The sequence below is a fragment of the Dermacentor albipictus genome, chromosome 10 (genome assembly GCF_038994185.2).
Source record: "Dermacentor albipictus isolate Rhodes 1998 colony chromosome 10, USDA_Dalb.pri_finalv2, whole genome shotgun sequence".
NCBI classification, from domain to species: Eukaryota; Metazoa; Arthropoda; class Arachnida; order Ixodida; family Ixodidae; genus Dermacentor; species Dermacentor albipictus.
Window position 1 is genome coordinate 65,693,181 of NC_091830.1, and position 24,765 is coordinate 65,717,945.

At 44.5% G+C, this 24,765-nt stretch overlaps 1 protein-coding gene across 1 annotated transcript in view; it reads left to right on the forward strand.

Annotated features, from left to right (window-relative positions):
* The window catches only part of LOC135904163 (uncharacterized), a 300,921-nt gene extending 276,517 nt beyond the window's left edge, over positions 1-24,404 (forward strand). The window contains exon 9 of the mRNA XM_065434772.2: positions 15,532-24,404. Within this exon, the coding sequence (XP_065290844.1) occupies positions 15,532-15,908 (377 nt within the window). The 3' untranslated portion in view covers positions 15,909-24,404. The remainder of the gene's footprint in view (positions 1-15,531) is intronic.
* Positions 24,405-24,765: the final 361 nt, after the last annotated feature.

Genomic DNA, 24,765 nt, shown 5'->3' on the forward strand with positions numbered 1-24,765 from the left:
CGATTTATATTTTCTACTCTTTAAAATACAGTTTTACTGTTAGTAAATATGTCTTGCCGGCTAACCCTGGATGCTTCGAAATCCAAGCGGACCACTCACTTCGTTCGCGACAGATTGTTTTAAACAAAGGGCGTCGCGGTGGCACCAAACGCAATCCTTTAGTTGGCATGGCGAATCTAAGAAATTTCATTGAAACCGACAGATTCTTGACGCAACATAAGGTTGTTTGGGTGCAGCTTTATGCCGTCAGCTTAAAATGCAGCACGTGCGACAGCAGATTCTACGTGCCGTACTTCTCCGTGTGTAGACCTCTCCTCACCATAAATTCTTTAGAAAACACAAAAAGATTGTCGCCATCCTCGTCACATCTGTGCGTGGATGTGTGACTATTGGCATTCACATAAACCACTCTTTGCATTTCGACTTAGCTTGTGAACAGTGCAGTGGATAAGATGATCATTGCTTGAGAGAGCACGTTGTATGCGATGGCAATGAATGCACTTGCATGCATCGCATTTAGTTTTATATCGTCTAATTAACCACTTCACAAAAGCTACGCTCGACAAAGATACCAGCGTGTGCGTTGGATCATAATATTTTTTTTTTTATACAGCGAAGCAGTTTCAAGCTGCCATGCCGCGTATCAACGCGGTAGTCACCCTTCGACAGTAGAAACGAAAATAGCCGTAGCGCTTAGCCGAATATCTACCGCGGTGAACGCTGTAGGCGTTGACCTCCACAGTACAAGAAAGACTCCAAGGACAACGCCGGGTCTTTCCCTGAGTTAACCGACGTTAACAAAGGGGGACGCCGGGACGAACACAAGCGAACGAAGCCACGCCAGAATAGCTGCGCTCTGAACGGTGAAAATTACTGCCGGAAGGAAATTGCGGGGCCAACTTTGCCCACGAAGCGCCATGCTTAAAGTGCGGGGTGTTAGCGGCCACCAAACGAGGAAGCGTCGACTTCGCACCCGGAACCCCGGGCCAAGGGGAATGGATAGTCCTGCCCTTATTTATTGCTTTCCTTTCTTTGTTGCTCGCGACTAGCTCAGGGCGCTTCCACGTGACGATAGCAGCTGCAAGGCCAAGAGCAAGATGCCACCGAATCTAATCCTGTAATGGATGGCAAGTGCCCGATGGGTAACCAGTAAGGACGAAGTTTATCTTTACGGGAGTTCCTCGATGCTTCTCCATAGCTGTGCTGAAGTGTCACGACGTCCTTTACCGCCTTTCTTCTTAGTTCTGGTTTTTGTTTGTACGTCTAAACGTGTGGTCGCAGGCTTTTATAGCTTCCTCCGCATCCGGCGGTTCCTTTGCGTCTTCTTTTTCTTGGGTGGAGTGGGCAAGGGGCCCATCTGCTTCCGCTGCCTCAGGGAATCATTTCCTCTAGTTGAGGGTTCTTCGGGACCGAAGGGAGAAATGCTCCTCTTTTTGCCCACTCCGCTTACTATACGGGCTTTCAGTGAGAAGCAGGTGCTGTTTGTGGATTGCTGGCATCATTTTATTTAATTATTCAGTGATTTACTTTTTAAGCACCATAAGGGGCCCGATGGGCATTACAAAGGGGCAGGGGAGGGGGAGGTGGAGAATAATAAAAGTGTTTCACATAATTACAAAAAGAAAACTTTAATATTGATGTCGCTAACACGAAAGAAAAAAAAGATTAAAATACTTAGTTCATGAACGCCAATGTGAAACAATACATCCGCAGAGAAAAATAACAACGCACAATAGCAACATGGTATAATATGAATTATACAGCCGTAAAGAACAAATAAGAAATTGCTGAATGATACATCTTTTTAAAGCTAAGTTGCAGAACATAAATTTAGGGATGAAGTTGGTTCTGTATTCTCCAACGTTTGCTGAAACATTCACCGACATGGCGCATAATAATCAGGAAGCTGCAACGGATTTGGGGATGTGGATGCCAAGCAGGACTATTTTTTCTTCACGGTTTGTTTACATAAAATGCCCCGAATCAAAGCGCCCTCCTTGCGGAAAGTATTCTGGTAATACCACGTGCTTTCTGTATAAAGCTGCATTACACTTTATAGCTATTGCTTTTGTGGTTCAGGATTGTTTTTCACGGGACAAACGTACGCGATTAGGACTTTCTTTTGTCGAGAGGCTGTAATTATAGTTTGTTGCAAGTCAACGCATGTGCTACTTTTATCTCTCCCTATGCGCAAACTAACAATGCATGCATCTGTTCTTCAAATCCTTTCCGTATATATGTTTCCCCATCCAAATTCTCAACAAATGTCGTATAAACGCAGAACATCTACCGTACATACCCATAGAAACAGTGATTTGCGAAAGTAAGATTTCTTAGATTTTTTTTTTTTGCTTTTCACAAAAGTAAAACGAGAAAATTCAGCCGCGGAATGTAAACTAAAAGAGCCTTGTGTTAATAAGGCTGAACTGGGGGTGAAACTGCAGGCCCAGGGGAGCGGCAAACTTGCATTGTTTTTCGATGTTTGTGATAACAAGCGAGTCAGTTGAATACGAAAGCAGGGCCTCAGAAAGCTGCAGTCGCTGAATCGACAGAATTCTCGGAACCTGACCTGCTCGCAAACATTTGCAATTCACGTTTAAACTTCCGCTGTGCTTCCTAAATTTGTAAGATATGCAACACAGTTCGAGCCTTTTATCTTGTTTACGTGGTACTTTTCCCTCCAAGTTCCCATAAAGTATTCGGCCCTTTTCGATCGTTGAAGGGAAAAGAGGTGCGACTAGAATGAACGTGCACATTTGGGGCATTGTTCAAGGGGGTAGGTACTTGGCCATGTTGGCAAGGCATCTGCAACGCAGAAAGCGAAAAAAAAAAGCAAACGCGGGTTGGCTGAAAACATAGTGCTGATCGTCGTCCCTTGTGAATCGGGACGTGTATTACAACAGATAAGAAGTTTGAAGTTTATTTCACGACATTGATCGAAATAATACAGTTGTGCGCACACACATTGTGCGGCCCCGTAGCTGAAAGGTAGTTGTGGGTCCATTGACACAAACGTAACGAGCAGTAGTGGACGTTACTAACATCACATGTACTGAAATGGTAGCGAGAGTACACTCAAGGAAAAAGTATATAAAAATTTATGTAATAACAGTGGCGTGAGCAATTATTTAAAAAAATTCCATATAAGAAAACAGTAGGCATTTAAGTACGTGTATACATACGAACGGGTGTGTAAATGAAATGGATAATTTATACTGATTGGGTGAATAATTGCTCAAAATAGAATTGCTGAATATAAATTGTTTAACATGTAATTGCACATATGCTGATGTAAAACACAAGCACACTCGAGGAAAAAGTACACGAAAATTCATATAACATTGAACTAGAGGCGTGAATTAATAAAAAAGAAAGACTGGCTCTCACTTCTCATTTCATTGGAAAGAAAACGACACTGCATCGAACACATGTACAACTGTCACACAACTAGTAAAAAAAGAAAGAGAGAATATGTCCGTGAAATCGGTAATTTCTACTTATTTGGCAAATCACTGCTGAAGGTGGCATATTTTAAGTTATGCAATACGTATTTTCCCGGCTTCAATTAAAATACAGTGACGTCCACAGTTTTATACCGATAAATTAAACCAGTCTTTCTCGTGCGGAATATATTAATGTTGACAAAAGTTCCCTTCCTCGCTGGGCGAGGTGGTCAGCAAAGTATTGAGGCATAATATGGGTTTTCGCTAATTACAATGTTGTTAACGCGCTCAACCATAATTATTTCATGTAGGATGTCACACGGCAGTATTTGTAATTTTAGAAAAATGGATTTACTGATTTCATTTCGCTGTGGAAAGTTTATTGTGTGGGTGTCGCGTTTTGGTAGGCGTTGAATGTGTTCGAAGTACGTCCAGAAAATTCCTCTCGAAAATTCAGTGTCATATAAAAATGACAATAAATAAAAGGAAAGTACAAAACGCAAATAATGTTCGTTGGAAAACGTTCCCTTGCCTGCAGAAAAATGCTAGCTTAGAACAAAGAGTTTGTATGTAGCGTTGCCAATGACGCTCGAGATTTACACCGTGGTAAGTATATGATACAGCGCATTCAAGTGGTGGTTGATTTTTGCATAGTGTGATGGCGTCACTGCTGATGGTTTTAGCGCGGTAATGAAAATTGAGTATTTGTTTTTTTGTATTTACGGATAATTTACTTTCGCTAAATGAGTCAGAAATCCCAGAAAGTTATGATTCTACTTTTTTTTCTTCTATCACTTCAATGCTATTGCCTGTGATTCTTATAGCACTGTCATCGGCATACATTAGCACATTAGCAAACGTTTAACTCGGGGGCAATCACTGATATTAATTGTAAAGGGCACCGGGTCATGTACGGATCCCTGTGGCACCCGTGCTCGTAGGGACCAAGGGGAGATGTTATCCAGTTTAACTAAACTATTTGTTCACGATTTTTATTGTAACTACAAAAATTTAATAACTCTATTACGAAACCCATACTTGCCTAACTTACTACAGCGAAGCAATATATGGCGAGGGTTCCATGCGTTTTTGTTCTCTGTGAACAAAAGATATAATCATCAGTGGGTCATACCCCCGTAAGCATTCATGTTCCCGTAATCAAGAAAAATGCAATGGCTCGTAGCGCCCTGAAGCTGAGGCTACAAGCACTCAGCAAAGTGACGCGAACAGTGCTGAAATTTTTGTTAATCACGCATACAATATAACGAACAGCTTGATGAAAACTGTCATCATTAATGGCTCATACCCTGTGAGCAATCGCTCATACCCGCGTAAGCAAGTAAAAGAATGCAATGGCTTATAGTCCCATAAGGTTCATGGCTACTCACTTTGCGTAAATTAGCTGCGGTGACACTATTCATGTTGTCGTTGTTGGTGATTTCAATGTGGGTGTGTCGGTACCAAAAACGAAGTGGTTTATGCGTTCCGTGTTGCAGACATATCCCTTTCGATGCCACACCAATCCGGCCCAACCGACCACCCATGGTATACGTGCATCGATTTGGCATTATCAAAAAACGTGATTGCAGTTGCGAGTGAAATAATGATCACCGATGAAGACAGTAGATGAGTGTGCCTACCTTTTGTCACGACGACCACCGATCAAGACAATAAATGAGTTCGTACCTTTGTACAAAATTGTGCCACCTCCGTGTCGTGTGCTAAACAACTTCGCTGGTCAACCACGTTCACAGGGTGGAATGGTTCATGATTTCTTAAGTACGACAGAAGAGAAAGCGCAGATCTGCGCCGAACTGTTGCGCGCTCTGCGGCATAAAAAAATGACCAACCCTTCCCCTACCGGAAAATGCGGGTAAGCGAAGCTTGTACTGCGTGCACTTGCCCTTCGTTATGATTATGTAACCCACAGGTAACGGTGCCGGAGTGCTTCGGCTCCTCAATCCCCCAGCTGGGGATCCTTTCGTTGGTGTCGGATAGCATGGGCTCAGGTGGCTCTAACGGCTAGATAGGCGCGCCGACGGCGAGCCCTTTCACGGGCGAGTTCTCACCGCCGCTCGTCGAAGGCTGCCCTTTCCTCGGAGCAACGCTCAACGCATGGCCGTCCGATCAATTTTTCGAGACTGAACTGGACGGAAACGAAGCAGGCGCATTGCGCGCGTAAACCTTTCCTTGCCTTTCCTTCGCCGGCGGAAGCGAAACGGCTCTGATTGGTTGCGCGCATGGCGTGTGCGCGCGCCTATGCAGCTGAAATCCTGGATAATGGCGCACGTTCCGGCGCCGCGGCACAGCTGTCAACTAATCAAACCGCCCATTCCCGCAGCTACTCTGCCCTGGGAGCAACTGTGTTTTTTTTTTGTGTGTGACTACGATAACGCCACTTGTAAGCCAATACAAGCTTCGCTTGAAAGCACGAGAAGAGTAAGCACGAGCGTTCCTGCAAGATCTGTCATACTCTGAAAGAGTGCGCACACGAAACGTCCCGCTTTGCCGGGATCTGAGCTGCATGTCCAGCTCTTGTTCGTAAATATTTATGCTAGAGGTCCAATATTTCTTTTTCGGCAAAGCTAGCACCATGTTCCTAGAAAACATATATAAATTTGGAGACCCGAGAAGCACATATAGTCATACTCCCGACTCAATGTGCAAGTGCCAAGTCGTGTAATGAATGAAGAGGATAAGCGTTGTTCAGTTAGATTTACTGAAACGTTGTCAAGGGAACAGAAACGTTGCCATGGACGACAAATAATTAGATGCTGTAATGGAATTGGGAAACGTCCAGGCAAGTGGGCTGCCGAAAGGCAGGAGCAATTTTATATGGCTCGGAGAGACCCACTTCGTCTTGTAGTTGGCATACAATATCCTTCTCTAATAGTGGTTATGAAAATCACTTCACTGCTATAGTGCTACGAGTCATGGTAATAATTTGCGGAAGGAATGGCTTATACAATTGCCACCATAAGCAAACCTTCACTCTACCGCTCGGGCTGGCACATCAGTGAAGTTTTAGTTTTCGTACCCGCTGTACTGCGTTTACATTATTCCTTGAGATAGTCGCATCTTGGTGACGGTGATGAAAGTGACGAAAACTGGCTATTTATTAGGCGAACTTGTGCCTAGATATGCAAGTCACAGACAAACCTCGACGATAAAGGCGAGCAGTACCGTCTATTGCCGAAAATCGGGTCAAGCGTGTCAGCTATTTATGCAAAAGAAGTTTCGAAGGAATGCTCAGGAACACGGATGAAATGGCATGGGCTGTTAAAGTCCAAAAATATTTGTACCGCAAAAGTATAGACACGGAATAGCGGAAGATTCAAAATCGGTAGTTGCCTACAGGCTAACTTAAAGTGAAAATGGAAAAAGAAAATTAATTATGGCGTTTTGCGTGCCAAAACCAGTTTCTGATTATGAGGCACGTCGTAGTGGAGTACTCCTGAAATTTCGACCACCTGGGGTTCTTTAACGTGCACATAAATCTAAGTACACGGGTGATTTCGCATTTCGCCCCCATCGAAATGCGGCCGCCGTGGCCGGGATCAAAAGTGTAAATAGACATCCCGGTGTATGTGACGGCAGGTTGTATGTGAAGAGTTGAAACAAATCCTATGAGAAAGAACATGTTCAAAAGATTCCATGGAGATTTACAAGTACGGCTGGAAAAAAATCAAGAGGGAAAATATTCAACAATACCACACAGCGCAGTGCGTTCCTGCTTAAGGTCTGAGTTGGCAGCTAGAGGACAAGGACACACCGGAAGAAATATTGGCGACAAGACGCGGTATATGTCAGCTGTAGCAAGAGTTCGGAATCGACGCTGCGCATCATAATGGGATGCAAGTATATTCTCCCGGCAAGACCCGCAGAAACATCCACCATCCACACGCCCTGCAGTTCAACGCGAATGGAGACATTAACCGGTCAGCAGTCGTGATATGCAGGACACGTTTAGAGCGTTCGTGGTGAAAAAAATATCACAGGATAGATGGGTAGAAACGGAGTCGTTAGAGACATATGTTTCTGTAGAATACAAAGATATCGGCTTTACTGTTGACATAAAAGAAATACAAGGTTTTCCGGGGTGTATTAGTGTACCTTTTTGTTGGTTGTTGCACGATTTTCTTTGTTTTCTTATTTGGGACGGGGCATCTGAGCTAGAACATCTTATCTTTCTTTCTTCGATGTCAAGTGTTGTTCAGTCAGCTTAACTTTACCTATGCCACCTTATCCTGCTTTAGTACTATCTGATTTTAGCTATAGTATTTTAGCTAACCTTTACTTTTCTTTACCACACATTATTTTTATTCAGGGTACTATAGCTTCCAGATCGGTTCACATTTTTTAGATTGCGCTGTCTGCGATAGCGGCCCACATTTTCTTGTAGAATTAATTGAACCTTCCGGTTCCGGTTTTAGGCACGGCGCATACTTAAGGAACGCATCTGGGTTGCATGTCCGATTTTTTTTCCTCATTAGGCATTATTACAGCTTCATACATAACTCTACGTCAACTTGCTTTGTCTTTTTCGTTCCTAGGTATATTCCGATGCCTTTTTCGGTGTCCCACATGCTTGGAAGGCCTCAGGTCATCTAATTTACTAGACAAAAGTGGTAAGATGTCCAGGTCTCCCAAACCCCAAACCAATCGGAATTTGACAAAGACCTTGTATTCAACCCACAAGGAGAAATAGACAAACTCTTAGACTGCGATAGATGGAGTAAAGCGTGATTAGGCCGAGCATGCTCTGTGACAGTGGGTCGCCGCCCCATTTCAATAAGAATACCAACAAAAATTGACATCATTGTCATCAACAAACTGTGTCCCCATCCCAATGTGACGCCGCTAGCTGTCCTTGCGTCTCTTTGACGCCACTGACCGTGCCGTCCGCCATGCCTCGACCCGAGAGGGCCCTGCTCATCGCCGGGGAAGCGGAAGAACGCAAGCGGCAGGCGCGTCGAAGCGAAGACGGCGTAGTCCTGCAGGGCGCCTCGACATCCACCACGACGCTGCTGGCGAGTCACCCGAGAGGCCCGTGTCACTCGGTCGAAGCTAATGCGTGAGTGCGAGCGCCAGCCTCGTTCCCAGGAAACGGAAGAGGAATGGGCCCGCTAGGTTGGAACACTAGGCGGTCGGAGGCAATTCGACGTGTCGCTATATTACTTGCACACTAATTGCATTAATGTCAACAGTCATAGTTGGATGGGTTCCGCGGGAATTTCTTTTGGTCTATCTAAAGACTTTGCAAAGTAAAAACTGTAAGAAAGGGGAGTTTAAGAAAAACACCCACGTGCTACATGCACTCAGCACTAAATTGTTTCAACACACTTCGGTACATGTTACACAAAAGTTAGGTGCTACTTGAAAAACGTAAAGGCAACTTCGTACTATGCAGGACATCGACGCTGACAGCTAACAAATAACAATAATTATAGTAGGGACGCAATTCCTTTTCCAAGACAAGAACTGGTGGTACAAGTTCTGAATATAGTTTTGTCTATTCTCGAAGGCCTTGGAAGAAAACAATGTTTTATGTGCATTGCACATTCGAATAGGAAACCGTAGCTGCCACAACCTGTTAAATGCAGATTGCCGAAATCACGGTCCATAATCATTTACACGAAATAACTTCATGTGTTGTTCATAGTCAAAAGGAGCTTTCGCTGTTTCTTTGTGCTTTCGTATGCTCTTACTCAGCGATGAATACCGTGAATGAACCACTACGTATGCCAGTTTGTGCTGCATATAGTAAAAGAACGCTTGATATATGTAGTAAATACTGTTAGGCACCCTATACTTCTAGCTGTCGACTAGTACCCTCGAGCTGTTCCTCTCGTTCTTTGTTTCACAAAAACACTGGCACCGTGATGTTGGCGTCCTACACCATGTGATCTTGCTGTTTAGCTCATCGCACGTACAGATGTTAGGGTCCGGAAGAAAGTCAGGAAATATTGGGAAGAAAACATATTCCTTTTTGTTTAAACGCGAGAAATTGAAAAAAAAAGAACTATCATATTTCAAAATACACCAGTGCATGCCATTTTCTGCTGTGCAGTATGCAATTCGAGACGCAACGATGATGACAGGAATACGGCAACGCAGTTTTCAAGTGTATTCTTTATACGTTTCCACTTTCGTTCTCAAAAAGAAGAAAAAAAAACTAGCGTAGCTTTCAAACGTAGCGGAGTACAGGATGTCCCTTGGCTTTCGGTCCAGAGCTGGCGTCTGGGACTCCACGAAATACGTGGGACTGTCAACCGAGTGGTAAGGTCATTGTACTAATCAGCTGAGGCAGGTATAACTGCTCGGCTGCTATAGGCACCTTCGGCGTCTGCCAGTAGAACAAAAAACTGTCTTTTATTTCTAGATATCCACAACAAGCTTCGCAATTGTCTCAAAACTAAACCTGTTCAATGAAGAATTGCAGTTTCGCCCGAAAGGCGAAGAATCGATGACTATAGCAAACTGGTAAAGAGATATGCGGCGTGAGGATGGTATATATATCTGCCATATGATCTACTAAACACCCACTTAATAACTGAACCAACAGGCATGGTGTCACGCACGCGCAAGCAAACAGGAAGTCATCTCACTCTGTGACCGCGGATACTCGTTATATAAACGCTGCAGTTAGGAATTGCGGCAGCAGCAGCGAGCGAATTGAACTTCGTGCTTTCTCTCGCGTCAACACGACGCTATAAACACTGTGCGTACTGTTTACCCATCACAGATAGCGCACGAGATTGGGCCACGCGCGGCCCTGCCACACGCCGCAGCCGCGGGAGTAGAACCCCCTCGCTCACCTCCCCTCGGTGAATTGCGCGCGATTGAAGACGGCGCGCTTCCTCCCCGTTTTCCTGCCTTGCGCTCGCGAGATTGAACACTGCGACTGAACACCGCGACATTTCGCTCGCACGTGCAGCATATGGCGCGCGGCGATGGTGTTGTCGCCCTTGAACTTTATGCGGAACATCACGACAACGTCGACGACCGAAATGCACTCGGATTGTCCATGTAATTGCTATCGCAATAATGCTCGACTGCGTACAATCAAATTTCAAAGTGGAAGCAGCCGCGATTGCTTGCTTGTGATGCGAGAGTGTCCAGCGAAAGTGATTCGGGCACTGAGTGACCTTTCTCTCAGTTTTCAATGTAGCAATCTTTCGGCGAAGAGAAAAAGGCGTTCATTTAATTGTCTTCGCGCTCTCTTCGTAATCATCGCATGTTTTTAGGAATAATTATTTTTATTGCTGGAATAAGACATGTATGCTATTTTTACGGGAGTTCCAAAGCTTATCAATGTTAAAAAGATTCCTGAAAGATAAAAGCAAACGTTTTTTTTTTCTTCGCGTCCGCTCAAAATCTCCGCAACTTTCGCATCCCTAGTCGCGCGCAATACCTACAACGCTTGCTGGATCGAACCCGGAATGCTTGGAGCACGCTTAAAATGCAGTGACACTCGTAACTGCTCAATTTAAAGGCGTGCGCTGCTTCATTGGTTTTCTTAGGAACTGAATAATACCATGGCGAAGTTGCGCATCGCAATTGGCGCCGAGGGGCCAACTCCCCTGGTGCTGGAGCTCGGCAGAGGGGGCGTTTCCAGCTCTCGGTAGCTGTCTCCTTTCTAGCAGCGGGCGCGTGGCGGCGTACAGACTTGGCCCCTGCGCACATCACCAAGTACCTGGCGACGCAAGGCACTCGCTTTTTAGCCACTTTGAGGCATTCGGCCCTCAGAGCGTAAGGTCACCACCTCCGACGCCGCCTGCTATGCGTGACAGGTCTCTCTTCGCGGTACATTTTGAAGCAAAGGCGTGTCTGGCCGTGCAGACGGATCTCGATGCCTTATCGCCCAACCTTAGAGAGCTACCACAAGTCTGCCCACAAGCGTCCGAAGATCCGCGTGCCCTTCCGTCACCTGAAGGACTGGAAGTGGCTTTACACTGGATGAAACGCTGGCCGATCGCTAGGCCAGGTGTAGTGCCATGCAGTTGAGCTTTATCGCAAAAGCGTTAAGGGACCCCTGTGGCAGTAAATCCGACGGCGGCGCCTAGTATGCACCGTCCACTACCGTTTCGACAAAAAATAATTCCGAACCACGCATACCCATTCACGGAGGCCCTCCAGGTAGCGCAATGAAGTGACTGAACTAACTGAATTTCTGAAAGTAAAATAGGTCAGAAAAATCGTAAATTACGACTTAAACGCAATCAACGGACTTGATAGCGTCGGTCTGTAATTTGAATATACGAGAAAACATACTTCTGTAACGCGGAAACTCAAACACAAGCCCCTTTTCCAGCGTTTCTAAAATTCATACAGCGGCGATGGCCCCCGAGATTCGCGCGTGCCGGCGTGCGCAAATCTCACAAGCCTTAAAGAGGCGCCCCCGTCTCCTTGCAACACCTCGATATGGCACCCGCCTCCGCCTTATCGCGACCCACGCAAGAGGCCGCGCTTCTGCCAGAAAGTTCGCCGCCAGCGTTTCCGGGTAAACATTACGGTTGCATGCGCTGCGGTTATCGAGAAGCGTGACAAGCAGTCTGGTACATTTGAATACTATCGCGTTCCAGTCTTAAACGCGAAGCTTAAGCGGCCTTCCAATTTTTACATGGCATTTTAGAATTAACCCGGCGCCTTCTTTTGCCGGGATTATCTGCAGGTGCTTTGAGGTCGACGTTTTCCCAGTCAGCTTCCTAGACAGCCGCATTGTGCTCATTACAAAGCGCGACGCTTCCTTTGTTTGTGCCGAATAAAAGAAGCGTATCAGTTCGCATTATAAAGTGGATTACAAGACATTCGTGACCATTATTGTTCGGCACAGGGCACAGGAAGCTACCCGCTGCCTCGTGCGGTATTTCTTTGCGTTTGTTCCTTGTCTCGCTATTTTGAAGTCCATTATAAGTTCCCTGCCTGCATGAAATAACAGCATTTGGAAGTCTGTGTTTTGTGTGTGCGTCTACATTTCTATTCACTTTCTGAGAGCATTTACAAATTTTACTGGTAGGAAAAGTCACTGTTGTTTGATGGCCGCAAGAGAACACACACACACACACACACACACACACGCACGCACATATATATATATATATATATATATATATATATATATATATATATATATATATATATATATATATATATATATATATATATATACCCTGACTGTACGTAATCAGGACTACTTTCTGCGTTTGCGGCTGTAACCTGCAATGTATATACAATCGATCCGTCATGCATCCAACTCGGATATATTCCATGCTTGCCTATATGGCACAGTTCCACCATCCCTTCATCCCCTTCGGCATCACACGTGAAAGTATAGCAGTGTACTGCTTGCATATCAAACTCGCCGTTCACCGCCACAGTCGATACATCGAACGCTGCACCGCGCTTCGCTATGGCATGGGCGCTGCTTCTCGCGGCTTCCATTCACGGTTCGTCAGAAATATTCGTGCCATATCAAGGGGGCTCTTTTGGAAAGTGCTGTCAAATTGAATCTGAAGCGCAGCAGCAAAAATGACATGACCGAGGCGCGTCTCTCAAAGTTTCGATGGCTCGTGCCAGCAAGGGTCTCATTTGCGCTCTATTGAGATGAATCAGCTTTAGCTAGCTTCACTGCAGCACCGTTATATAATGCGGTGAAGCATCATAATGGCGAAGAAACCGCAGTGCATTTACTACCAGCGGCCGTTCGTTGTCGTAAAGAGGATCGATGCGTTGCTTCAATAATGTAAAATGCCTACCTGTATGATACGTGCATTTCCCAAGAATGCATGGCTGGCACTTTGCCTTTCCTCTGAATGGCTCCGCGCATTTCATGCCGAACTATACATGTGGGCATGTATCGCCGGGTAAGTCTTGTGGAGTTTCCGCGAGCAGCATTTTCGGCTTCCGCGGGCGGCCAAAATGGAATCTGAACCGCAACCCCCACTTGGAAAGAGCTTTAAATTACAGCTTGCATTCAACAAAACCGCCGCACGCGCCATCCGTCCTGCGCGAAAGGACTGTCGCGGAGCGGCCAGCAAGATTCTCGTTCTCTGCGATTCGCGGGGCCCACCCACAGTCAGAGCAGAACGCGTTTTGTTCGCCCTCGCAGGCACACGCCAATGTTCATGGACCCGGATGTTCTGTAGGCTGAGAGTCACTTTCGAATCCGACAGCATCTGTCTGGTCAACTCTTTGCCGACGTACGATGCGTGTAAACGGCGTGAAGTAAGGTTCGTATGTGCAGGAACGTTCACATGCAAATTTTGTTGCGCAAGTGCGCTGGTGGTGGCTCGGCACGCACATGCTGGTTTGCCTCCCCGGTGCGTGCATTCCTAATTTATCCTGAATAAAAACGTCCAGCTAACGGGCCAGGCGCACGGCGGTCTCATGGCCAGCCGACGCGAGCTGTTGAGCTACCGCTCCAATAATTTTATCAAAGAACAGATTAGAGTGCCTCTGACTTCTCACATTTGTCTGCAAGCCAACAACAACAACAACAACAACTACAAAAAGTTAACTCTGGAGCTATCGATGTGGCCTTTCAGAAACGAAGCGGTTAATTATGCTTTTCGTGATGCGAGACGTGTGGAGTTTTCGGATAAGCTTAATAGGCATATCTTATACTTGGAATTATCGACACCTCGAAATATTTCGCGATTCCCTTTCAACCGTGATATAACCTGGATGAACCGCATGCAATCCCGTATGTCACAGATTCATTGTACACGTCTCAGCGTTTGTGACACATCATTGTACGTGTTGCTCTATTGATGCTATTTACTATGTAAGCCTATGTAAGTGAAACTTCTGTGTTGTGATTGTTGTGCAACTCCAGAGCATCATGCTACTTGCATACTGCAGGTCAGGTAACATCAGCGTGAAATGAAACGCGAACAGCGGAGGGCGTGGCCGAAGCATAACTGCAGGCGTATTGGGCGCAGCGTACAGTCATCACCATTGACAGGCGCGCACTCGGTTTCACCACAAAGCGCGGTGATGCTTCCCCTAGACTGCTATATTTTTGCTTCTCTTGTGGTTTTTTTATTGTCCTCATTTTATCTTCGCACGTCTACTGCGAAGCTTGTATGTTTGATCCGCCGCCGGTGACAAATTATCTCTTCGTCCGCTTTCATTTCCCCATTTCTTCATAATTTTCCATATCTAAATTTCAACCACAGCTAATTGGTCTTATGCTTTCCATGACTTCATTTCTCATTGGCATTATGCGGTTACGATTTAAACAAAAGTGTCCTAGGACTACGATACTTGCTAATGCGAAATTTGAGCGCAGCTCGATACCTGTTTGCATTTCGCGATATACTGAGGCGAAGAATTTGAGGCTTAAATCAATGCCGCTATGCTGCTGTAGTGTCACTATCGGCTTTAGAAGCGATGAGCTCGTTTTCTGCGATATTCGATAGTCGAGATAAGCACAATTTTCTTAGAAGAGAATGAAAATTTGTTATGGGAAGCCAAACGCCTCAGAAGCAGACATTTGAGGGTGCATCAAGTGAGAAAACCTATCACGCTTACTGCAATATCTCTTGTCTATAGCAGGAGTGAGAACGTTTATATTTTTGCACAAGATTACTCTCAGCGATGAAGTACAGCGTACATTAGACAGAACTGTGTCTGTCTTTTCAATCCTAATATCATCTGTTGTATATTTTTCTTCGCGGCGCCAATAAGAAAGAGCTACTGAACTACAGCGCGCATGATATTTATGGAACATTGAACGCACTCAACAATGTCACTATCGACCACGCAGGGCATGGTCACAATTTGTTACATATATTACTTCCCAGACTATGTGAAAGCGCCCACACTGGCAGTTCTATGCTGTTCATTCCTTCCTTCGTTTGCGCTCTTCCCACTTTTCTTCCGTACCCATTTTTTTTTCTTCCGCAGTACAGGGTAGCAAACTGGATATCCTCTTGTTAAGCCTGTCTTCGCTTTGCTTTTTTCTCTTTTACTGAAAGAGCCGTCAAAGAAGTGAATCAGTTATTTTCTGTGCTCTTACTCCATGTTTCCTGCGCCTCCTTCCCATTTCATTACATGTGCTGCGCCTCCCACCCGGAAACCACAGCCGTCTACGACGAAGTGGCCACCATCGCCAGGCCTCCCGTGGACGGGGTGCCGCGGAAGCCAAGCTCGAGCAAGACGGGCTACATCCTCTCGGCCTTCCGGGTCTTTCCGGGCGAGGACCGAGAGAAGCTCGACCGATCCTGGCTGCTGTGGACGGGCGCGCGCCAGATCTACCGGCGCCTCCCTCCACACCTCGGCCTGCGCCGCATCACCTTCCACAAGAAGATCTGCCCGCAGGACCACGGCATCACGTACGTGCTGCTCTGCGAGTGCCCGACGCTCATGGACTACGTCTCCGAGGCGTGCGTGCTCGTCGACCAGCTACGGGCACGGTGCTGCGGTTACACGGCGCTGTACAGGGTTGTCGACTCCTTCTGAAGGACAGCGCCGACGCTGACTGTGGTGTCACCGTGCGCGGGTACTGAATCCTGCTCTGCCCTCGGCGGCTGAAGCGGCCCTGCTATTCATGCAGCGGCTCTGAAAAAAAAAAGCTGCCGAGTGTCGAATGCGCTTGCATTCATCGCATTCTACGGGAGATTTCGACCGTTGGAGAGGAAGCGGAATATCCACCACCGCCTCCGTTCAGATGATGGACGGAGTCGTGGGGGAAACCACCGACAACGCAACCTCTGAAGCACTGTTGGGATGAACGGATTCATTTTGTGAACTCCAGTCGCTGCAGGTGCCTTGCGCAAACATTGTTGACAAAAAAAAAACGCTATTTCAATTTAAAACGACAGAATGACCGTTACTTTTGAAATCCACGTTACTTTCAAATCCCCGAATCTTTTCACCATGTAGGGTACATTTGAGATCGCAGTGGAAATATTATCAGCAGGGCATTTTTTCGTGGAATATGGTACAGCACACGTTGAAAATTTGTCAGTAGCCTCGTTCCTGTTACAGGTGATCTAGCTGTGAGTGCAAACTGTAGACATGGCAGCGAATGGTGTAAATTCGAAGCCCGACAGCAAAGCTGCCTTACCAAAGAGCGCGTCAAGCAGGTATGTCCGAGGCAGCTGCCGCATCTGCTCACGTCGGTGTAAGATTAGACGACAATGAGTGCAACACCGGCGTGTACAGGAGGTTTGGCTGCTCAACAGTTTGGCCGCTCTAGGAAATGCTGCTATAGGACCACCAAATCATGGTTAAGATGACGCTCTATGATGATTCTTGAGGACGTTACACAGTAGTTTGGAGAGCATTGACTTTGCATAGCGCAGGCGTTATTAAGGAAGTGGTATAAGCATTTACACTTCACACGACAAACCATAGATTGTGGCGAAAGGCACATAGAGCGTCATTGCAGCTGCTCTTTTAAGCACCTGTTTCGGTTAGATCTGGCACCAGCGAGTGCCATGGACATTGTCCTCTTGACTGTGTTTGACATAGTTCTAGATGCCTGCTTTTCCTAGCGATTGAAGTGCAAGTGGTTCACGGGATCAGTGCCAACACATGAACTGCAGTGTGCGTTCATCCTGTTACGAATCTCGTGCTTCGGCGAAGCTGTGCAAGTTTGAACCAAAGGCTATTGCAGCCACAGCGTGGGTGCCTTCTGCATGTTGCCTCAATGTAACGGGCCGTAATCCTTGTTTAAAAAACGTGCACTGCATGCCTCTGACATAGCGACAGCTTCATAGGGCGTAGCTTATCGTCGCGCGTTTTGTGTTTTATTTTCACATTTTCTTTTCTTTTTTAGATAGGACATACCCATTTGAAATGCTGGTTTAATACTTTCACTCATGACTGTTAATTCGTTGTTTGCATTGACTTCTCACGGCAGTCTGATAAGAAAGTCCTGAAAGAATATTTCACTAATGGGAGAAAGAGGAATTTGTGTACAGAAAACCTGCATGTGAAAGCCACGTTTGAGTTTTGCTTTCTTATGACGTGCAGTACTATTCTCTAAACGCGACCAATGTGACAGGATTTTTATGGCTGTACGCGACTTTCGTCGAGCAATTTGCGCTCATGGAAACATGAACCAGTGTTTTGACGTTACAAATATAAATATCACAGTCATTCACACCGAAAATGCTCAGGGTTAGAAGGTTCGAGAAAGCATGTAAATGCTTGCAATTGTACGCCTAATACTCGCAATTCAAATGTCTTGCAAAGCACCTAGGGCCACATAACAATATAACATCGTCATATGATGTCACAACGGACGCTGTGTCTCCTTCCTCAAATGACACAAACGACTAAAATTGCAGCAAGCCTGCTTTCTGCACGACCCATAAGGTTTAGGCACGTGACAAACCGTAGCTTTTGTTGAGTCCCCGTAAGAATCCCGTAGAGCTTCGACTCTTCACAAATATCATTTTCATCACAACACTTAAACTGCATAGGTGACTGACGGAGCTAGCAAATGTGCCGTGGGTACGTACACTGAACAGCCTATTTGTGAAGAGAAAGTAACTGAGCTCAGATGGCATCCAGGCTATTGATATGAACACTAATTTTAGCAGAACGACATTTCTTCAAGAACTGGCTTTATTGTGGCTTTCTTGGGCAGAAAATTGTGACAGGTTCAGTTATGAATATATCCACACCAAAGGAAAGCTACAACTAAATTCGTACTGCTGCGTTCTCATCCATAACCATCTGTCAGCAGAAAATTACGCTTTGTGTTGGCATATTTTTTTTTTGTATTTCTGTGACTTTTATGAGAACAAGCCGATCGCTTTAATATTAAAGGGAACATCAGACATCCACCCGTTCGTAGCAACTGATACAAAGGAAACCCATACGGGTTCCTCGAAGGAAAACCTCGCCGTTGAAGAAAAATTCGTCCTGGTCCGGGACTCGGACCCGGGACCACCGCATTTCCGCGGCAGCCGCTCTACCATCTGAGCTAAGCAGGCGGCGAGCAGATGGCAGGGCGAAGTCGAGTTTGTCAGCAACTCGAAGCAACGGCAAGAGTTTGACGTAGTAGTTCTGCGGAAACCTGAAAAGTGGAGACAAGTAAAATATTGAAGAGAAAATCAGGCATCCACCCGTTCGTAGTAACTGCTACAAAGGGTTCCTAGAAAAAAAATTCGCCCTGCCATCGCCCTGCCATCTGCTGGCCGCCTGGTTAGCTCAGATGATAGAGCGGCTGACCCAGAAAGGTAGTGAGCTCGGGTTCGAGTCCCTGACCAGGACGAATTTTTCTTCAACTCCGAGGTGTTCTTTCGAGGAACTCGTATGGGTTTCCTTTGTAGCAGTTGCTACGAACGGGTGGCTGTCTCATTTACCTTTTAATATTTTACCTTTGTCCACCTTGCGGGTTTCCGCCGAATTTTTACGTCAGATCGCTTTAATACATGACATGATTCTGACGGACATGTTATAATGTAGCCTGCTGTTCATAATTGTTAAGATGCTCGTACAAAATTGTTTTCATTAGTTCTCGCGTTAAGGATTGAAAGTTGAAATAAATGACGTGGGTTCACAATGGTCAAATGATGCCACGGACAATGAGATACTGGACACCGGAGTTCAGAGCGGGTACTTCTGTCCTGCGTGTCTTTGTCTGTATTCGTTTATATTCTAGGGTACCATTGCATCAGTATAGTTCTGGCGTAAAAAAAAAAGATGCAGCGAAAAATAACGCTCTCTTTGACCAAGTGCGTTAATAACGTTAGACAGCCATGCCGGTGTTCCGAAGGATGAGCCAAGCGAGGAAGCTCAAAATAAAGAAGTGTAGGGAGGATAGTAATATTATCAAGCATAAATTCCTTCTGATGCCAATGTTGAGAAATACTTGCTTGTCGAGAAAGCTATTCAAGTTTTTTCTAAGGACGCTATAAATACGTTTACTCTAAATAAATGTGAATCGCCTCAGTACAGTCACTAGAAGTTGAAGTCATTGAAATCGTAATATACATAGCAGAAATACTCTACTTTTCCAGCTCATGAAATCATGAATGATTATGACGATCTTTTTTTTTGGTTATGTGAGGTTTTCCTAAGATTGACTTGAAGCAGAAGCTTCAATTTACACTAGCCACATACCTCAAGACAGGGTGAGGTCATCTTTCAGCGGCGTGCACTGATATGTTCACTCTGCATAGTAAACGGGAAGAATTCAAACATACGGAACTGCCTTAGTTTCCTGTGAGGCTTAGTGGACTCCCACCAATAACATAAAATGTGAACAGCTAATTGCAGCCTGGATGCCGGCACTCTTCCGCATTGCTCACTCCGAAACAGCTGAGGTCAGAGACGGCGCACAAGAATGATGAATGTATATTCCTCACACGTACTACATCTTTCTTTGGTTCACGTCTTTTACGTTGTGCAGCATGTACGTAGATTGTGACAGTCACAGATACGTCGTTGTTTGCTATGCTAAATCAGTGCTTGGCGTTCCCCGAAGCTTCATCTAAGAATGTAGGCGGCACCGTAAAGTACACGCTTTCAAGAAACAGAAGCCTCTAGAGCCTCCATAGTGAGCCTCGGGCATCTGCGCATCGCAAAATAGCGGCAGTTTGCACGTGGAACCCTTTGTGTAGCTTTGCATTAGCAGAGTTTCTATGGCCTTGCTCTGAGCTTCGTCACCCACTACCAAGAATACCGGGCAGAGCTGCAGTATCGAATGCCTACGCAAATAACGTAGTGGCTCATTAATCACAGTGCCCTCATTGTAGTAGAATGAGTCACGTGGTGCAAATGAATCACTGCTGGTAAAATGCTCGTAATAACTGTCCCACGTTTGGCCGAAACAAAACGGAATAGCTGAAATTTCAAGCATTACGAAAGTGTTTTTCGAATGAATCGTTTTCCTCCTATTGCGGTTCCTTACGTACCATTACACTATATTTATAGAGACAAATTAGGTGATATTACGAAGTCTAAAAGTGCAGCTGAGTCCAAAGATTAGGTCGAGATGCTTCCGGTATAGGTAAACTTCTGCAGCTCTGCCATTCGAGGCCATCCTGCTTCGCGCTTCTTGACACCCATGTGCACATGACGTAGCTGGGATCAGACAACCAATACGCAAATCACACGCACCTTACTGTGTCCCCAACATTTTTTTTCCTTTTGTAGCATTTCTGTGCGTGAACATTTTAGCTTTTCATCCCATTGTAGTAGCTTGTACATTGCAGTGTTTAGACATCGCCGCCAGTTCCTTCATTTGCGGTAACAGCAACAAGCGTGACCTTGATTTTACGATGATTCATAAAACGTGCCTCTTAAGCTGAACACTGTACACGATGCATTGCTTAGTCAGAGATTGGGTGCTTCGTTTAAGTTGGTATGGGGCTATTGAAGGCTGTCACAAATTATTCCCTGACCAGCCCATCCAATATTTCATAATTACCGGTGGCCGGTAATGTCATAATACACGGAGGACCACTTATCCTATTGACTTCGAACACGCAACAAATGCAGAGTGACAGTGCGCACTGTTGCATTTACGTGTTTACAAGTTTCGCACTATGCAACGAAAGCTGATTTTAATTACGAAACGTCTCAAACTTTTATAAAATTTATACGCTTTATAGAAGGCGCCAGTGTGGAATGTAGCCATAAAAATAGCGTAGGCAAACAGCATGACAGTTGCTTTGAAACGCTTGACGTATGGAGAGTGAGCATCAGCGAATGTTTTTTGTCTTGTGGAAATTGATGGAATGTGTATGTACGAAAAAATGCAAGAAAACTACATTTCACAAACTGTACAAACAAGGCATTTCGTTAAGCGTATAACTTCATTTTTCAAACTATTACACAATATAACGCGATAATTTTGAATGTCGCAGCTGTAATAACCCATTAGCCGATTCCTAACGACTGTAACAAGTTCACTTCTTCAACTTAATCTAACTAACCTGATATTGTGATCACAATTATTGGTTCGTTTTAATTTTGGGTTGTTTACCAGCCACTAGCCGCAAGTAAAAGACATTTGGCAGGTTTTATGGTGTCCTCTTAACATAAGCAAGTTTTCATGGTTACCAAGGCTATAATTTGTTATAGGCGCGAGCTCACGACACATTGTTTCCTTCTAAACGGAAACACACATGTTTTTTTTTTATGTGCACCGATCAACCAGCAGTGCACGTCAACCTAGTTAAACTACGATGCAGCTTATCGCCGATTTATCGACGCGCACGAGCTCAAGAATAAATGTCAACAGTAAAGTGTATATTCCTGAAATGTCGTTCAGATGTCGTTTTCATTGTTGCATTCTTATAGTGACCTTTATTTGATGGTAGGCCATGTTCATATCTCCAAGTGTTATGTGGCTTATGTTGCGTAGTGACCTCTTAGAATTAAGGCGATGAGAAATAATTTATTATCTCAGACATAAAAAAAAAACTTCAACTACATCCTTAAGAACATGCTTTATTTAAAGAATTTATTATGCAGTTCTTGGTATTCTTTCCTATTCTGACGAGGCTCAATTTCACGTCCAATGTAACGCAGTTTAGTGTAAAGATAAGACTATTTTGTTTGAGTTACAGTGTTTAAATTAATGATGATGTGCAAACGCATAGGAATACGAAAGCATACAATCGGCCAAAAAGGTAATTCCCTCCCTAATATGTTGCTGCTTTTCATAGCTACTCTAGTAAAATATTTAATTTGTACTATATTTTGGGCAAGTAAAAATAAAGTCATGGGCGTGTGTAGTTCTAAAAGAGAAGCGTACTGAGTGTACATAAAGCAGTGTACGTGAATCTGTGAAGTATGTTCTTCGGCTGTGCAACATGCGTTAAAGTTCGTCGTTGATTTACGACTGTTTCGAGTTTATTCCTGAACGGCTGTCAATATGCTAACTACTGTATCTCACAATGTGCTGTGTTAACGGTAAACACTGGTTTGAAATGCAAATATGGTTTGAGATACAAATAGATAACGTGCGGACCGAAAAAAGGAGGGTGATGTCTCTGCTGAGTAAATTGTGCTCCATGCCCTCCCCATGTGCCACGTCTTATCTTAAAGCAGGCAACGTATTCTCTTTCACTCAGGGAAGACATCTTGAACGCCTATAGCGACATCAGTGAAGTCGCAATCATTTTTTTTTTTACATTGTGTCGTGTCGTTTTATAACGCTTAAGGCTGCAGGCGTGCTTGCATGGCAACCCTACCTGAAATAGACTCGTATACTACAAGCGCAATGGAAGCAATGTTAGAGCGTTGCGATGTTGCTTTCGTCTGCGAGCAGCGTATTGTTTCGGATAAGTCGTGCTGTCTTGCTTAAGTACGTGTGCGATTGGAGTGCTAAGAGGCACCGTTCGAAATGCTTTTGGAGATTAGTAACAGGAGAAATTCGAAAGAGCGAAGTAGTTTGCGTCGCACTTCTAACAGACTGGTTGAACCGGGTGCTTCTTGTTACCGTTAACAAGAGTTGAAATAAAGAAAGGGCTGCGGCATATATGTTTGGAGATTGAGCTAAATCGGTCATTACGTGCAAAAGAAATAAATGCACACGAACTACTAATTACCATCTGTCCAGTAATCAAATTTTTAACAAAGCAGTTTAAGGTACATACTGTAATTTACGAATTGAAGCCACTCGTTCCATAAGGCATGTCCATTTGCAACAAAAGTGAAACTAGGGCCTGTTTTGAGATACGCGCTCTGAAACGTATGGTAAAAAATGAACTGTTGTTTCACCTTCTGTTTCAGTAAAACTCATTTTTATGCGCTGAAGTTAAAAATTAACTGGAACACCAACATTTCGTCGCACACTTCGGGAATGTAATCGCCAAACTGGTTTCACCCTCATAATTGGTTTTATTGGGGGAATACTTAGGAAGTCAATTCGTAAATTGCAATATCTATCATGAAGTGTTTCTGTTGAAAGGTAATTGGGAAGGTTACTGTAAGAAGTCAATTATTTATTTCGATTTCTCGTTAAACTAATGTGCGCCTTTTAGAGTAATCAAGCTCGAGACACACAGAGTAATGCTACATGAAACGGCAGATTTAAAAACTCTCGTTAAGAAGCTTTAAAATACATGATGTATCTGGAGTGGTATAGGCAGGGTTCCCCTGCAATCGTGCAGTCAAGCTATGTGTAAAAGAGGTGGAAGAAATACGGAAAACGCCCGCGGAGGGGAATATGCGTGTCAATTTCAGTGCATAAGAGATTGTGTAAATGTCGCAGGAAAACTTCAGTAGGATTTAAATTTTGTGCGTAATGTAGACATAATCCTGCTGCACGGTAATCGTCATTCTTCCACTGTCTTTTGCACAATGCAAGTTGTGATACGCAATGTATATTTGTGTACGTTCCTTTCTTCAATCTGCTTTTTCCGCCTTATAAATGCTACATCATTTTAAAAAGTTAGTGGAATACGTTGCAAGGAAAGCGTTTTAAATTGGAATGCAATGAAGATTTCGTTCCTGCGTTCCGCTGTCTCATACATCTTTTCTGTATTTGCTGTCTTCCGCGACGAATTGCTGTTCCTTAACTGAACTCGCATGACTTAAATGAAAGTGATTTCGGGAAATGACTGTAGTAATTTTTTCTTGCTCACAATAATCCACATTTGATGCACACTCTAATTTACGCCAACTTGACGAGCCCGCACATGCCAACTGCATATTTAAATGATTGCCTCATTAACATCAATATTGCTTCGCATGCTCTTGTGTACACATGTCTAAGAACCATCTTTGAAATGTATGCTGGGTGCCATTTTCTTAATGCCTTGCTTCCACTTATGATTCAACAGAAACAAAATAACATACAGTATAATACCTGTAATAAAAACTTGAAACAAATCTAATGCGGCCATGCTGCTTTTTAGAGCCTGCTGTTGGTGTTGTTTGCTGATGTATCATAGCATCGCTCGTTCCGCTTGCTTTATTCTTGATGCCTTGGAAGTGTTTTGCTGTAGACTTGAGATATTAAAGCCGTCGTGGTACGTATTTGCATTTTCAAAATATGCGTTTGTCTGTTTCTGTACCATGCGTTCAATGACGCTCTAAATATGTTCGCGTAGAAAATGAACAGTGGGAATCTGAACACAACATGCAGTGTCGCTTAAAGCTATATGCCAAATCTCAGAGAAATAAGGGATCATCACTTTTGTGCAGACTTTAGATGAGGGGGCAAAAGTTCACATACTCATTTTATTATTAATCCAGAGAAGAAATGCCTCAGCAGTGTTCGAACCGGTGGCAGCCCTCCACTCATCGAACGAGTAACTGTCTGTGCACTCCAATAATAATCGATTACTTGTGGCATTTTGCATGATATGAATGCGCAGCACTCTGAAGGGTACTTCACAGAATATGC